This window comes from Camelus ferus, chromosome 4 (genome assembly GCF_009834535.1).
Source record: "Camelus ferus isolate YT-003-E chromosome 4, BCGSAC_Cfer_1.0, whole genome shotgun sequence".
In the NCBI taxonomy this organism is placed as follows: Eukaryota; Metazoa; Chordata; class Mammalia; order Artiodactyla; family Camelidae; genus Camelus; species Camelus ferus.
The window spans coordinates 62,463,020-62,477,292 of record NC_045699.1 but is presented as its reverse complement, the minus strand read 5'-3'; the positions used below and the strand labels follow the sequence as shown (position 1 = coordinate 62,477,292).

General features: G+C 46.8%; 1 protein-coding gene and 1 non-coding gene across 8 annotated transcripts in view; one reads left to right on the top strand and one right to left on the bottom strand.

The window, feature by feature from the left end:
- CDK5RAP2 (CDK5 regulatory subunit associated protein 2) overlaps positions 1-14,273 on the top strand; it is a 167,414-nt gene that overhangs the window by 54,880 nt on the left and 98,261 nt on the right. For 4 of the 7 annotated variants that reach the window (XM_032478313.1, XM_032478309.1, XM_032478308.1 and 1 more), the window contains exon 12: positions 967-1,212. In XM_032478313.1, coding sequence (XP_032334204.1) covers positions 967-1,212 — 246 coding nt within the window. The remainder of the gene's footprint in view (positions 1-966; positions 1,213-14,273) is intronic. The other 3 variants (XM_032478314.1, XM_032478311.1, XM_032478310.1) reach the window with 1 other exon arrangement.
- TRNAT-GGU lies at positions 1,982-2,053 on the bottom strand. The gene has a single exon. It is a non-coding gene; the product is annotated as a tRNA-Thr (tRNA).

Below are 14,273 nucleotides of genomic sequence, written 5' to 3'. Positions count from 1 at the left end.
TTTTTCCCCCTTATATTTTGGATTCTTCTCCTGAGATTGAGTCCTGGGAATGGAATTATTGGGATGATTGTGAACGTCTTCATACAATACACATGTACTTGACGTGTATGGTCTGTCCACAGCGGGTTTTTTCAGTGTACGATGTACAGCGTATTTCCAGGTTTCTAAGGTGCTTGATCAGTTCTTGAAACGTGAACGTTAGTTGTGCCATTTCACAGTAAGCTCACCAGTATTGGATATTCTCATTAAAACAATCTCACTTGTTAAACGAAAGCTTGTTTTAATTGACTCTTGTTGATTGGTGAGTTACAGCATTTTTTCATATGTTTGATAATCACATGTGTATTTTCCCTAGTAAACTGTGTATTAATGAAATAAACATGTTGTTGACCCACGTAGGCCTCCATCTCTGCTGAATTTATAGTCTCTTGAGGTGGCTGCTGGTGACCAGGCTGCCCGCTTCTTCTCCAGATGACTCTGGGTTTGAATCATTCTAAAAGAGATGAACATTGCCAGGGCTTGAATCCATCTCTGCTTTTCAAATGATACTGTATTTTCTGTCTTTTTAAAATAACTTAATTAAATATTTTTTTGGACTATTATAGAAATAACATGCTCACTAATCTTGCAACAATGAAAAACACAGAGAAGTAAAGGGAAAAAATCATCTATATTCCCACCCTACTAAAGACAGTTACTGTTAATATTTTGTGCTTTTTTTTCTAGTTTTTTAAAAAACATTCTTTTACACAATAATTGTGGCCTTTCCCCTCTTCACATCAACATCATAACATAAAGATTACCGTGTGTTATCCCAAACCTGCATATCATTTGTGCTTTGGGTCCTGAATGTTGTTTACGTGAATGTCTCCCTCCCCACCAAGGTGAACAAGGAGCACAGATTTCTTGGCTTGTTGAGTGAGCTATGAAAACCAGCTCAGCCGCCTTCCCCTCCTCTTCTTCTAGGGGTCTGAAGATTATGAGGCTGCTCTGTTAGAAAAGGCGGCCCTTTTGGCCGAGCTGCACTCAGAAAACCTCACCAAGAGTACAGAGAACCACAGACTGCGTAGGAACATGAAGAAAGTCACCCAGGAGCTGAGCGACCTGCAGCGGGAGAGGGAGAGACTGGAGAAGGACCTGGACGCAGCCCACCGCGAGCGGAGCAAGGGAGACCGCGCCGTCCACGTGAGTGGTGCCGCCGCCGGTCCCAGGGTGCGCAGTGCACTTGCTGGGCTGGGCTCTGGGCTGTTTCTGGTTTTAGGGAGATATTCATCGCAGAAGACTTAGAATAATCCAAAAAATAGAAAATATTTCACTCATTGTCTCATCACCTAGAAATGACCTGTCTTAACTATTTGATGTTTCAGTTCTTTTATTCTCTCTCTCTCTCTCACACACACACACACACACACAAACATCCTTGTACATAAATATTTATCCACTGATTATTTTCTGATAGAGGTATAATTACTGAGTCAAAGAGTATGAATATTTTTAAGACTCTTATAGATAGACCCAAATTGTTCTCCAGAAAGATTATACAACATTTCCCTACATGAGAGTGGTCTTTTTTTAAGTCTACTGTATTTAGCACTGGATATTAGTTATTTGAAAAATTCTCTCTGAATTGGGTAGACAAAAGATAGTTTATCTTTTACAATTTCTGTTATATTTAAACTTAAGTATTCAGCATCCTGAGAATCACATCACGAAGCCTTGGTGCAGTCGGGTAGGATAGGGTCTGAGTGGTCATTGACACTCAGGTTAAGCGAATTCCCTGCACGGGAGCCTGGGGCAGTCAGCATCATTAGCGAGCTCCAGAGAGCCCGCAGGTACCAGAGGTTAGTTCTCTGGCGGCTGCTCCTGGCAGGGACGGGACATCAGGATCCAGAGTTTGAAATCCTAATGCTGACACTGATGAGAGAACTGAAATACAAATGTTTGTATATTTTTAAAAGTTAATTAATTATTTTATTTTTAATGGAGGCACTGGGAATTGAACCCAGGACCTTGTGCACACCAAGCACATGCTCTGCCACTGAGCTGTACCCTCCCCCCAGATGTTTGTATATTTTAACAGAAATTTTAATGAACATCAAGAGAGCAATAATGGAAACTTAGGAATATAAGAAAATGTCACCTTCGGTCAGTTCCACCACCCTCATAGAGTAACTGTTTTTCAGTATCACCCTTCAGTGCTGGTGCAGCTGGGGCCCCAGTCTGATCAGAGGCCACGTACTGTTGTGTGTTCTTTGATCATTTACTTCATCACGGCCATCTCCCCACATTGTGCAGGCGCCAGAGGGATCATGCTGAAAGGTGCATGCTCTTCACTGAATAGATTTCACATGGTTTACTTAATAACTTCCTTCTCTCTTGGACGTTTTGGCTGTTTAAATAATGCCACGGTGAACATCTTTGGGTACAGAGGCTTTTTTTTCCCCTTGGAATCCCAAGGATAGATTTTGAAGAGTGAAATTAGTGGGTCAGATGGTACAAATATTTTACACTAGTTAATCATGCTGCCAAATTACTTGTTCAAAGGGCTGGATCAATTTATGCTGCTGCCAGCAATATTGGAGTATACCAATTTATTGCATGTTATTAAAAGACCCGTTTCCCATATTTATTCATTGTTATTGAACACCTAATGTGTCTGGTTTAGGTGCAGATGGAAATACGTGATGTAACCTTTGAATGTTTTATTTTTTTTTCAAGGGAGATGAAAATGTTATCCATGACAAAATGCAGAGCAGTTTAAAACTCAGAGCTAAGTAATGCCCCTTATGTAGTCAGTGCCAAAGATCCCTGTGGGACAGAGTAGTCAGGGGAACTCCCTAGGGGGAGATGGCCATTGAGGTGGATGGAGGTGTAAGGTCTGAGCAGTGTGCCTTTATGGATGAGGTGAGGAAGAGACTGGCCAGAGGGCCCTTCTATGGAGGGCAGGTCATAATCAATTCTTAGATCTTTCACTGTTGGATAACATTTTTTTTTTAAGTTTAAGTTCTTTTTTTAGTTTTTTAGTTTAGTAGGTTGTCTCCTCCATTCCTTACTATCATTGTAAAAATGTTTATTCGATAGAAATTGGATTTCGGGGATACACACACACATAGGTATGTAAAATATGTAATTGCTTCTTTACATCATAAGGTACTCTGGGTAAGCATTTGAAATGGCTGCATAACAGTACATCAAATGGACACCCTGTAATTTACTTACTTGTCCCTCTATTGTCAGACATTGTTGGTTTCATAGTTCACTTATTCATGAAAACCTTGGTGCATCTAAAAGAATTTGGGGCTCCTCTCGATAAGAAGGTTTATTCCTGAATAACACACGTACATTTTCATAAGGAGGCAAGGAGTGTTTGGCAAGGAACGGAAGGGGCAGATGACAGTGAAGGGGGAGCTGGATGAAGTGTACTGTGAGTAGGAGGTTTTTGGCCAGTGCCAGAAACCCAACTTGAAGTACCTTAGGCAAAGAGGGAAATGTCTTGCCTTGGTTCACTAGACTGCTGGAAGGACAGGGGTGCCTGGCATGCTGCTGGGACCGAGTCTGTCTCTCAGAGAGCTGGCCTCTTTTTCTTACGTCCACTCAGTCCCGTTCCCAGTGGCTGGATCCCCCACACTGCCAGCCTTGCCGGGACCACCTCTCCCCAGTTCATTATGGGAGAGGAAGGAGGACCTCACACTCTACCAACCCTCGCTGTCTCCTGCTTGGGGTGGCCAGGGGGGTGAGACCCCAAGAGGCCCAGCTTGGATCACATGCTCATTCTTTGTCAGAAGTGTGCGTGCCTGAGCTGGTGTACCATCACTGGCAGCTCCCCTAGAACCACGGGTTGGGAGGGGGGTGAGCAGGGACCCAGAGAGTGCTGTTTGTTTCCGGGCGCTGGAAGGACCAAAACAACAGTGGTGACAGAAGGCTTACCCCGGTGAGCATGCCGTGACTCAGAGCTTCCTGGCGCCTCGTCACCACTGCTTTTCTCCATGAAGCCATGGGTGTTTCTCACAAGACGATCTGGCTCTGGCTGCTTTTATTTTTGTACACATATCATTGCATCACATCGGCATCTCTATTTAACTTGGGATTGTAGCCTAAGAACTTGGCTGTGTCATAAGCATGTTTTACTCCCGATCTTGGGGGCACTGGCTTGTTCAGGGTCTGGGGAGCCGTGCTGGGGGTGGGCTTGCCTTATGGTGCTGGGATGCATGCGGGTAGAGCATAATCCGCTGGCCTTGCGTGTCTGCTCAGCTCGCTCCGTTAACTAGGCTCTTTGATTAACCAGAGCCTCCTGCTCGCCAGCTGCCACTGCTGTTGCTTTTGGATCGAAACAAACAAAAACCCAGGCCTTTTGGTGGCCTCTGTTTCTGCCTTGGCAAAGGAAAGGACTGCATTTGTGCCTTCAGCCACTTTGAACGCTTTGTGCAGGCCCTCCAACTAGGCCTGGGGACAGTTCGTGGCAGAGGGAGGAACAGAGCATCACGGGAGCACAGGGCAGGATCAGAGAAGGCTCTGGGGGCAGGATCTTTTGAACTGGTTCTGAAGCTTGAGTTGAAGATCACTAGATAATCGGCAAGGAAGAGGAGGCCAAGGCACAGAGATGTGAGAGAGTGCGGCGTTTGGGGGAAGAAGAGTTTGGGGCTGTAGCGAAGGGTGGCTTCACCCTGGAGAGAAGTTGAATTGTGGTGGTCCTTGGATACAGAGTTTGGGAGTGTGGACTTGACCTATGGGCAGTGGGCTGCAGATCTACAGTTACAGTTGAGAAAGACTTGTCTGATGGGTGTCTCGACAGTGGATTGATTGGGGAGAGCCTGGAGACAAGTTGAGAAAGGACACGTGACACGTGAGTCAGGCTTTGCGACATCAGGGATGGAGGGAAAAGAAAGAACTTGTTCCTGTGTGCTGGAAATGCTCAGATATGTTTCTGGGCCATCTGTGCGCATATTCAGAGCTTCCCCCGCCAGGACTCTTGAATAATCAGCATTTGCTTGAACTTCACTGCATCCCACAAGTAGGCCTGAAAAACACTAGTAAGAAAATGTGTTCAGAATACTCATCTTGTTCTCAGTCCGCATTCAGCTGGATCTTTGACACCCTCTTTTGTAATGAAAACTGCTGTTGGAGCGACAGAAATAAAGCTGGTACGATTCTCAGGTGTGTATCTCTTTGGTGTACTTTACAGTTGATGAAAGGATGGCCTGTCCTTCCCTTGGTGCTCACAGCCCTGTGATTGAGTGTAGAAAATGTTATCCCCATTTTATAGATTAATCGGAGGCTCAGAACGTAGATCACGGTCACATAGAAAAGTGACATACATACGTGCCGTGGATCCAGGTCTGTGGACTCTTAATTTCAGGCTTTGCCTGAGATACTATGCTGAGGCTGTGCCAAACCATCAATATCTATGTGAAGAATCCTGTGCTTTTGGCAGAAAGGAAGATTGATATGATTTCAGCTTTTCAGCTACCCACGATAATCTGTTCTCAAGACCACCCCGTTTTTGAAGTATTTTGGTTATTTGAAGCTTTAAAACTTGTAAGTTATTTCTTTCTGTGCTTCAGAAACATCTTCAGAGGTTTATGGAAAGTCATAAAATTAAACAAGATTAAAGGCATTAGGGTCACGGAAAAATATGGGGAACGAGTGGAATGGAACCAGATGAGTACGTGGAAATGCGTGCGGTGATATCCGTCACGGTACTAAAGAGCGGAACTTAAAATTCAGCTGGTAGCTCCCAGCAGTGGAAGTAAAAAGGGAAATTCAGTTACCAGGTCTCCAGAGTCTGTAGGATGAACACGTTAAGATAAAAGGACAGCTTTTGCTGACACTGAGGCCTGAGGGAGGTATTGCCTCTAGTGGGCTTTTATAGAGTTCTCTGAGCAGTACACTGAGCCTTCGACAATACCCCATTCAATAAAAGCGGTTTTGCGCAGGGCCAGATCAATGTCATGCAAGTCGTGAGCTTGTAAGTGTGAAGGTTTTCAGTCCCAGGGACTCTTGTCTAGCTGTTTCCCATTATTCTCATTTCTTGGACAAGAACTACAAAATCAGCGGGAAATACTGCAGCCCTGTTCAGAGATGATCCCCAACTCAGAGCTGTTGCAATGGTCCCCTAGCAAGTAGGACGGGGTTTTGTAGCATTCCCTGAATTCTTTCTGATGGTAAGCCAGTCTCTCTTGGATGTGATCAAACCATCCTTTGCTCCTGCCAAACACATACATTGCTGTTTCATTGTGCCTGCTCTTAAGCATTTTGGAGGGAAGCAATGCCTGTCTGAAAATGCAGCCTGGACCCGAGGCATATGGATTCACTGTGTCTGACAGTGCGTGAACACTCGCGGGGAAGTTTGGCCAGGAGAATCAGTTCATTGTTTGTTTGTTTTAATTGCCTGTGATTGCAGTGACCTAGTGCCAGTCGACTCAGCATGTGTTGTCATTTGCAGTTCGCTCATTTGTTTATTCCAGGGACATTTATCGAGCACTTGCAGCGGTGCAGGCCCCTGTTGGTAGGCTCTGGTGAATCCAGGCTTTGGCTTTTACCTTGGGAGTCTGATTTATGAAAAGGTCCGAAAGTGAGGGTCTCTCGGATAGATCCCCTTTGTTGTATTACGCCTCCTTGCCGCCAGAGGGACCCATAGCTCTTCAGAGAAATTCAGGAGGCCTTTGCAGAAAACAAACAAAACCCCGTAGTATTTCAAGTCCGTGTCCTTACCGTGATGTTTAAAAGGCCCTAATGTCCTAGCTTCTGTGTCTGTAATGGGGTTGCTGTTTGGATTCTCCCACCTTTGCCCTTACATCTCTGGCTTTGATACCTTGTTTGGCTCCAGAGACTTGGGGCGCTCCTTTGAGTGTGTGTGTGTGTGTGTGTGTGTGTGTGTGTGTGTGTGTTTGGTGGAGGGTGATAGAGGTACATCGTTGGTTCAGATTTGCTCTTTCTGGTTCAGGCGCTCCGTGTGCTCCTCGGGCTGGGAGGGGAGAGGAGAGGAGAGGAGCGAGTCACCGTGTTTGTCTTCTCCTTTATAAGCACCGTTTATTAGACGTTGGTTTAGCCGATTCCCCGGACTGTCTCATAAGGCTCTCATCTGTTTCAAGACCTGTCATCCGCTACTCTGACAAGTGTGTGCTTCAGTACTTGGGCACTTAGCTCTGTGGGGATGCATTTGCTGGCTAAAGCCCAAAAACCTAATTAAAGTTGTACCCGTCACCCAGCTGGCTAATCCCGTGTGCTTTGACAGGAGTGGGTTTAATTTCAGGATAGTTCAGCCTGAACCCCTTCGGTTCTCACGTGTGTTTGTTGATGGATGGCTCCAAATGAGACTGTGACAGCATTCAGAGCATCTCTTGGCGAACCGCAATCAAAACATGGAGTTTGGAGACGGTCTCTGTAGGCTGTCGGCTGGTTGGTTAGGGCTAAGATTACAACAGACCTGAGGTAGTGTGATTTTTACCAAGGATCAGAGCTTCCCCCACCCCCTTTTTTAAGGTCAAGTGTCAAGATTATGAGTCAGTCTCCTTGTAGAAGATGTGGTTTTAGTGACCTGTGTTGGAAGAAGTTTTGTCTTTGCAAATTCCAGTTTCTCGTAAGAGAGGCTGAATGCAGAGCATAGGGGGGTCAGACTGGATTTGACTCCTGGCTCCTTTGCTTGCTCTTGGACTGGAACCAGCATCTTTACCTCTGCAGACCGTGCTGTCCATTTCATTTCGGAAAAACAGACGTTAGCTGTGAAGATCATAGGAGACAAGATGCAGCACTTAGCATCATACCTGGCACATCATAAATGACCAATAAATGTAGCTGTTTTGTTGCTGGTGATGATGCCACTGCCTTGGGTCCTAAAAACTTAGCAATTTAGTGGGTGTCTTTGGGACAGTGGGAAACAGTGCTGGGCTTGAGTTGGAATCTTAGCTTCAGCAGGTGTTTAAGCCTCTAAGCCAGTTACTTAATTTCTCTAAACTAATGTTTTCTCTCCTAAGTGTGGTTGACTATATCTAATTGAGGATTAAATAAATGGATAGTAAAATTTAACGCATGAGAAAATGCCTACTGTGGTTCCTGGCACAGAGAAGTCAATGCTCAGTATCTTAGATTCCTTCTCTTCCTCTTTTCCTGCTCCTAACTGTGTGGCAGGTGCTGGCTCAGGACTTTAGGGGACAAAGCCCCGTCCGCTCGGATCTAACAGACACTGCCAGCTAGTAAATGTGGTTTGCCCGTTTCCCAGTCAAGTCAGCAAAGCTGGAAATTTCTTCCTTGAGCAACACTCATCTCTCCTCTGAAGCAAGTGCTTTTCTGTTCCTTTCCAACTAATGGATCCCTCCAGGGATCAGAATGCGTTGAGAGTGACAGACCCTGCGGTGAGAGTGGTTCAGGCGTGGGGCTGCGGTGGAGGCTGGTTTAGAAGGCTGTTCCCGTCACTTTTCACAGGGAACTGCTGGGGCACAAACAGAGAGGCTTTCCCTTGTCACTGGTTCTGACTCTTGTCATATCTGAGCCAGGCTCTGTGCCGGGCACTGAGAGTCCGGGGCTGAGCCAACTCAGACACAGTCTCTGAAGGAATCTAGTAGAGAAATATAATAGAAAGGCAGACAAAGAGTTAATTAAAGTATAGCGTGATATGCGTAGATGGGAGGATGGTCCAGATGCCTCAGGAGCAGAGAGAATGGAACTGTGCTAAGAGATGGAGAAGGGAGGGAAGGCTTCACAGAAGGGGTGGGTTTGAGCTGAGACTTGAAGGATCTGTAGCTGTTTGCCTGGGGGTGAGGGGGCCCTCGGCAGAAATGCATTCCTGGTAGAGGGAAGGCCTGGGTGAGGCTGGGGCGGGGGTCGCAGAGCATGAATGAGCCAGTGAGTGGGGCTGGTGGAGCGGACAGTTGTGTTGCATCATTTGGGCGGGGTTTAGAGACCTGTGCTGCCTTGCCTGGTGCCTGACAGCCGATAAGGGGCCCAGCTGGGCCTTGACCCCTGCACAATTTGGGCTTCGCCTTCTTTGTCCATTCTTCCCCAACTTCCTGGTGAAACCTACACCGGGCTCCTTGCTCACATGGCAGTCCTCACATCCAGTACCATGCGTGTTTGTTGGTTCTCTATGGCAAGGACTGTCTCCTTTCAATGGTTTCTGCCTATTTTTTCAGCATCTGAACTCTGTTCAAATGAACTCCTCTGGAGAGAAAATGTACGAAAGTGGAGCTACTCAGGGTAGGCTGAGGTGGGGTGGGAGGCTGGGCGCCCCCACCCCTGCCACATCCCCTTTCTGCCTCCGCCCCCAGCGGCAACGAGGCGCCACAGAATGTGGCTGCAACACCAGTGTCTCATACTAATTCTGGAAATTCTTCCATCACTGAGTTCCTGTACCTCATTAAGATTTTGGAGACGTTTCCTTTGTATATTTAAAGGTAACCACTGAGCACTTTGACAAGCTTTCTCACAGTGAAACCTGATACGATGGAAATTTGATGGAACCTTCTCATTCTCCATCTGGCTGGAGATAAAACCAACTAGCTGCCTGGAGAAGGAAGTGTGAGGGCCTGGCTTGTCATTTCTCATGTGATTCTAAGATTATAGGGGTATTTTATTTTTCGAATAAGCCACTAAAATTTTATTTTTTATCAGGCAGTCTGCTCTAAGACAAAGCCCTGGTGTGCAAAGGCAACGCTTTGCTCATTGTTGGCCCAGAGTGTGCCCGGGAATCTTAAAGGAATATGGCTCATTTGGGTGGAAATTGAGGTCATTTTGGGTGAAAAGTGAGGCTCTCACTTTAAAGCAAAGTGCCATGTGGTATGGTGTAGAATAGGGGTCCTCAAACTTTTTTCCTTTGTCTCTTTGTTCAGAAGCAAATAAACAGATGTACCTAAGGGAGCAGCGCAGATTCTTGCATAAAAATCAAGTATGAATTTCCATGCATTTCCCCAGCCGACGAGTCAATTTCTGGAGTGAGGCCCTTGAACACGCAGTCAGATGATAGCGCTAGCCCGCCAGGTTTGGGCATTGCTAATCCGAGGGCTTCGCAAGCTCGGTTTGAAAAAACACTAGTTTAGTAAAAAGAGCACAAATAGACCTAGCTTTAAATCCTGATTCCACCAGTTTTTACTTCGGTTAAGTTGCTCGAGCTCTTTGAACTTCGGTTTCCCGATTGGTAAACTGCGCGCAATCAGAACGTCTGCTTCGGAGGGCTGCTGTGAGAGTTGGATGAGGTGATGGGTGCAGAGAACCCGGCACTCTTGGAAATGCTTTGGAGGTCTGTAGAAAGGTGCTGGGTAGTATTTTGGGAGGATGATTGCTGAGGACCAGAGTAATCCTGGAGGGCTTTGTGGAAGGGGTGGCAGTTGGATTGGGCCTTGCGCGATAAGCATACTGTCTCCAGACAGAATTGGAGGGGATTTTGGTCGTTTGTTTCTGGATGGAGGGGACTGGGTGGAGACAGGGAGGGGGCCTGGAGAGCGTGTTGCTGAAGCAGTTGGGTGAGATAGGCTGAAAGGTAAGCTGGAGCCACCTGAGGGAGCCAGGAGTGACCGCTTGTTAGGGTAGCTTCATTCTGCAGTTAACTTGGAGTCACTGAAGGGTTCTGGGCAGAGATGTAATAGATGTAATGGGCAAAGGTATGCTTGTGGTTCAGTGGGTGAACCTCGAGTCAGGGAGAACTGTTAGACAGCGGTTGCAGTTGACCAGATGAGAGCCACGCTGGGAAGAAGGCGTGCAGTAGGATGGAGGGAGAGGAGGGGCTGAGCGCCGGGAGGAAGAGCTCTCTCTACTCCCAGCTTCCACCCTTCCTCCTTGCTAATGCCTCCTCCAGGGCGGAGGAGGGACTAGTTTGGCTGATCAGAGCCCAGGATGTTTACCGGGCCATCCTTGCTCAAGGGTGGGTTTCTGTACCTTCAGTTAAGAATCCAGGTTCCAGATTCTTTTGCTTTCCTATTGCAGACCTAGCCGGGCCTGGCCCTTGCTGGACAGGCCGACATCCTCATTTACTCAGCCATCTTCTTTTTCCACTTGTGCCTCTACTTGGGGAGGAGCTCTTGGACGACTTCTTTAAGCCGCACCACCCCTCCCTTCCCGCTCCCCACCACCCACCTCCCTCAAAAAAAACCAGCCCTCAGTTTTACTGGAAAGCTCTGCTTTGGTTATGAGGTTGTCCAGACTTGTTTTTTGTTTCCCAGTTCAGCGCCTTTGAGAACTCTGGGTGGCGGGGGTGGGAGCAGTGGGCGGGGCAGGATTTGGGCACTTGTGGCATCGTAAAAGCACCAAATCCTCATTCCTCTCCTCTCATGTGCTCTGTGTGGAGGATGCGCTGAACCCCCAGGCCTGGGTTTCCTGTTGGATGATGTGCCAGGGGGAGGGGGAACAGCTGAACCTTGGGTGGGGGTGCTGTGCCCACACGAGGACGCCTGGGAGGAGAGGTCAGCCTGGAGGGTGTGTGTGGGGACAGGTGGAGTGACACAGTGTCACTCCCTGTGCACGTAATTCTGTGTTGGGTACCCATCTCTCATGGAACCCTCCACAGATGCCAGGAATCTATATTAATATCTCCATTTACTGGAAAGGAAAGACTCACAAAGATTTAAGTTATCTATCTGTGGCCACACAGCTAGTTAGCATTCGAGCTAGGATTTAAGGCTAGGTCTGCCTGTCTTCACAGCCCAGGAATATTGAAGGAGGTTTGGGGAAACCATCCAAGTTTATCAATTTTCAGTTCTGATTGTTTTTCTTAGGCGAGGCATGCCGTCTCCATGCCTCCCCTAAACATTTATTATAACTCCTCTGGTGCCGGGCTCGCGAGCCCGTCGGCTGTCTGTGTTGCCATGGCAGCTGCTCCTCCTCAAGGCCACCTCGGCACACAGTTCCCCTCCCTGCAGCGGTCCTTTTACTTCAGGCCTTCTCTGCCTGCTCTTCATGGGGGGGCCAAGATCCTTGGTCCTGCCTCCATTAGCAGAGGAACCTCAGTCTCAGACTGGATATTCCATCCATCTGAGCCCTGGAGAAACTATCAAATTAGCTCTGGGTATTGGAGTTACTGACAGTGTCCCAGAGTGGTTTTATACTTTCTTTGGTTTTAGCAATGGCACGGTTGAGTGGGAAGAGCACAGAATTTGGGGTCAAACTGACTTGGCTTTGGACTTCAGGACTAGAACTTGTTGTAAAGCTTTGTGGAAATCTCCCAACCTCCACAAGCCCTGGTTTCCTTTCTGTAAACACAGGGCTATACTCACTGCGTAGGCAGTTAGAGGGGTTTTATGTGAAAATGCCTTGGCCTTGGTTAATACTGGTTCTATTACTGATGGTTATAATAAGAGAAATAGTTTGTACTCTTTGGTGTCCTGACTTTCCCTGAGCCTCTGATTTATGTTGAGGGTGCCCTACCCCCAAAAATGTACCCACGCACAGATTTGCATGTGCTCCCAGGGGCTATTCAATGGCCCGTCTGGAGTAGTAAGAATTCCCCAGTCTGGAGGAGTGACAGAACTATGTGTCCTTTGTGGGATTCTGGAACAGGTAGGTCATTTTCATATTGTCAACTCTGTTAGGTTGGGGTCATGAGAGAAAAGCTACTATGCTGTAGCTTTTCTCACTTAAAACATGTAAGAAGTTCTTAACCTAGGGAGCTGAATTAAAATTTTAGAAACAGTAGACTAGAGAATGGAGTAAATGATTGATGAACACACACACACACACACACACACACACACACGAACCAGACGTCAAAATATGGGTCTGATAGGTGTTTGTATGAAGGATGGAACTGAGTCTGGGAGCTGATGTAAGTGGGCCTGTCTTCGCCGTGCACACGGACAGTGTACACGTTTTACTTAGCATATTGCACAGGTAGTTTAGAATTAGAAAGCAGGATCTTCCTAGGATGGCAGGTAAATACATTGTGAATTTAAAGATGCACCTAAATGGCTTAACACAAGAATTCATGGTCCCTTTTCCAGCAATTTTCAGGGGGAGGTTTTTACACACAAGTGTCAGATGACCATTGAGTGGCTTGGAATCACTGCATTAGTGGCTGGTCCTGACGAAATCCATACCCTTGTCATTGTGTGGAAGTGAGCTGAGAGACTTCGAATCAGAGACCTGGGCTCAGACAGGTGCTGTGCCTGAGTGCCTGTGATCCTGGGTGAATTACCTGTCTGGACCTGCTTCCTTGTTCATAAAATGGGAGCAGGCCCACTGACCTCATTCATTTATTCAGTCATCCAACAGATATTTCCCGAGTTCTGTTTTGGTTATCTCTTGCTACATAACAATTACCCCTAAACTTGGTGTCTTATTATCATTTTATTATATCTCATGATTTTGTGGGGCAGGGCTTTGGGCAGGGCTCAGCTGGGTGGTTTTCTGCTCTGCCAGGTCAGCGGGCTGGTGGGGGTCCATGGAGAAAAGCCTCGCAGGCCACTGGAGGTTGTGAAGATCACGGGGGTTGATGTGAACGTGCTGCGAACAGTAACGTGTAGAACAATAGAGCCCAGGTGTGGGTGGCCCCAGGTGTGGGCAGTCCCAGTCCTCCTTACCCTGCTGCTCACCAGCCACAGCTGCTCCTCTGAGCTGGTCCACACACTCATTCCGATTAGTACAGCTCGCAAAGCAGTCAGGAAGGCAAAAAAATCATAACACATCCATAGTCTACCTGTTCTCTGGTAGCGTTAGTGAGACAGATGGACTGTCCTGGTGGCCTTTCTGATGTCGGGGGACTGTGAGTGAGAGTGCGTGTGTGTGTGCACACTGGGTGATTCTTGAGAGATCGGCTTTTCCTTAGAACCATCCTTGAAAACATTTTCATTAGGAGCTAAGACAATTTACACAAGGAGAAATTCAAACAAGAGTCAAATCTATCAAAGTGTGGTAGCCATCAAAGAAACAAACATTTAAACTCTTGCGAAGAACCATTTCAGGCCAATTATATTAGCAAATACTTAAGAAAACACCAGTGCTGGTGAGGCTGTGAAACAAAAGGCTTAGGCTTTGTTGGTGGTGTTTCAGCCGCTGTCTTTTTGGAAGAAAGTTTGTCAGTTTGTAGAAAGAATCTTCAAAACATGCTTATTCTTATTACCTTTTGGCCTGGTAATTCCACTCATGGAGATTTAGCCTAAGAAAACAAACCAAAGTTAGAAAAAAAAAAAAAACCTTCTGTTTTATGCACGGAGCTGTTCTCTGCTGTATTAGCTGGAAGAGTAAACGGTTGAAGACAGTGGAAGCAGGAGGGTGATGATATCCTCATTGAAGTGGATAAACAGGGAGATTCCGTGGTATCTTTCACTGAGCATCACGCGGTGACCACACCT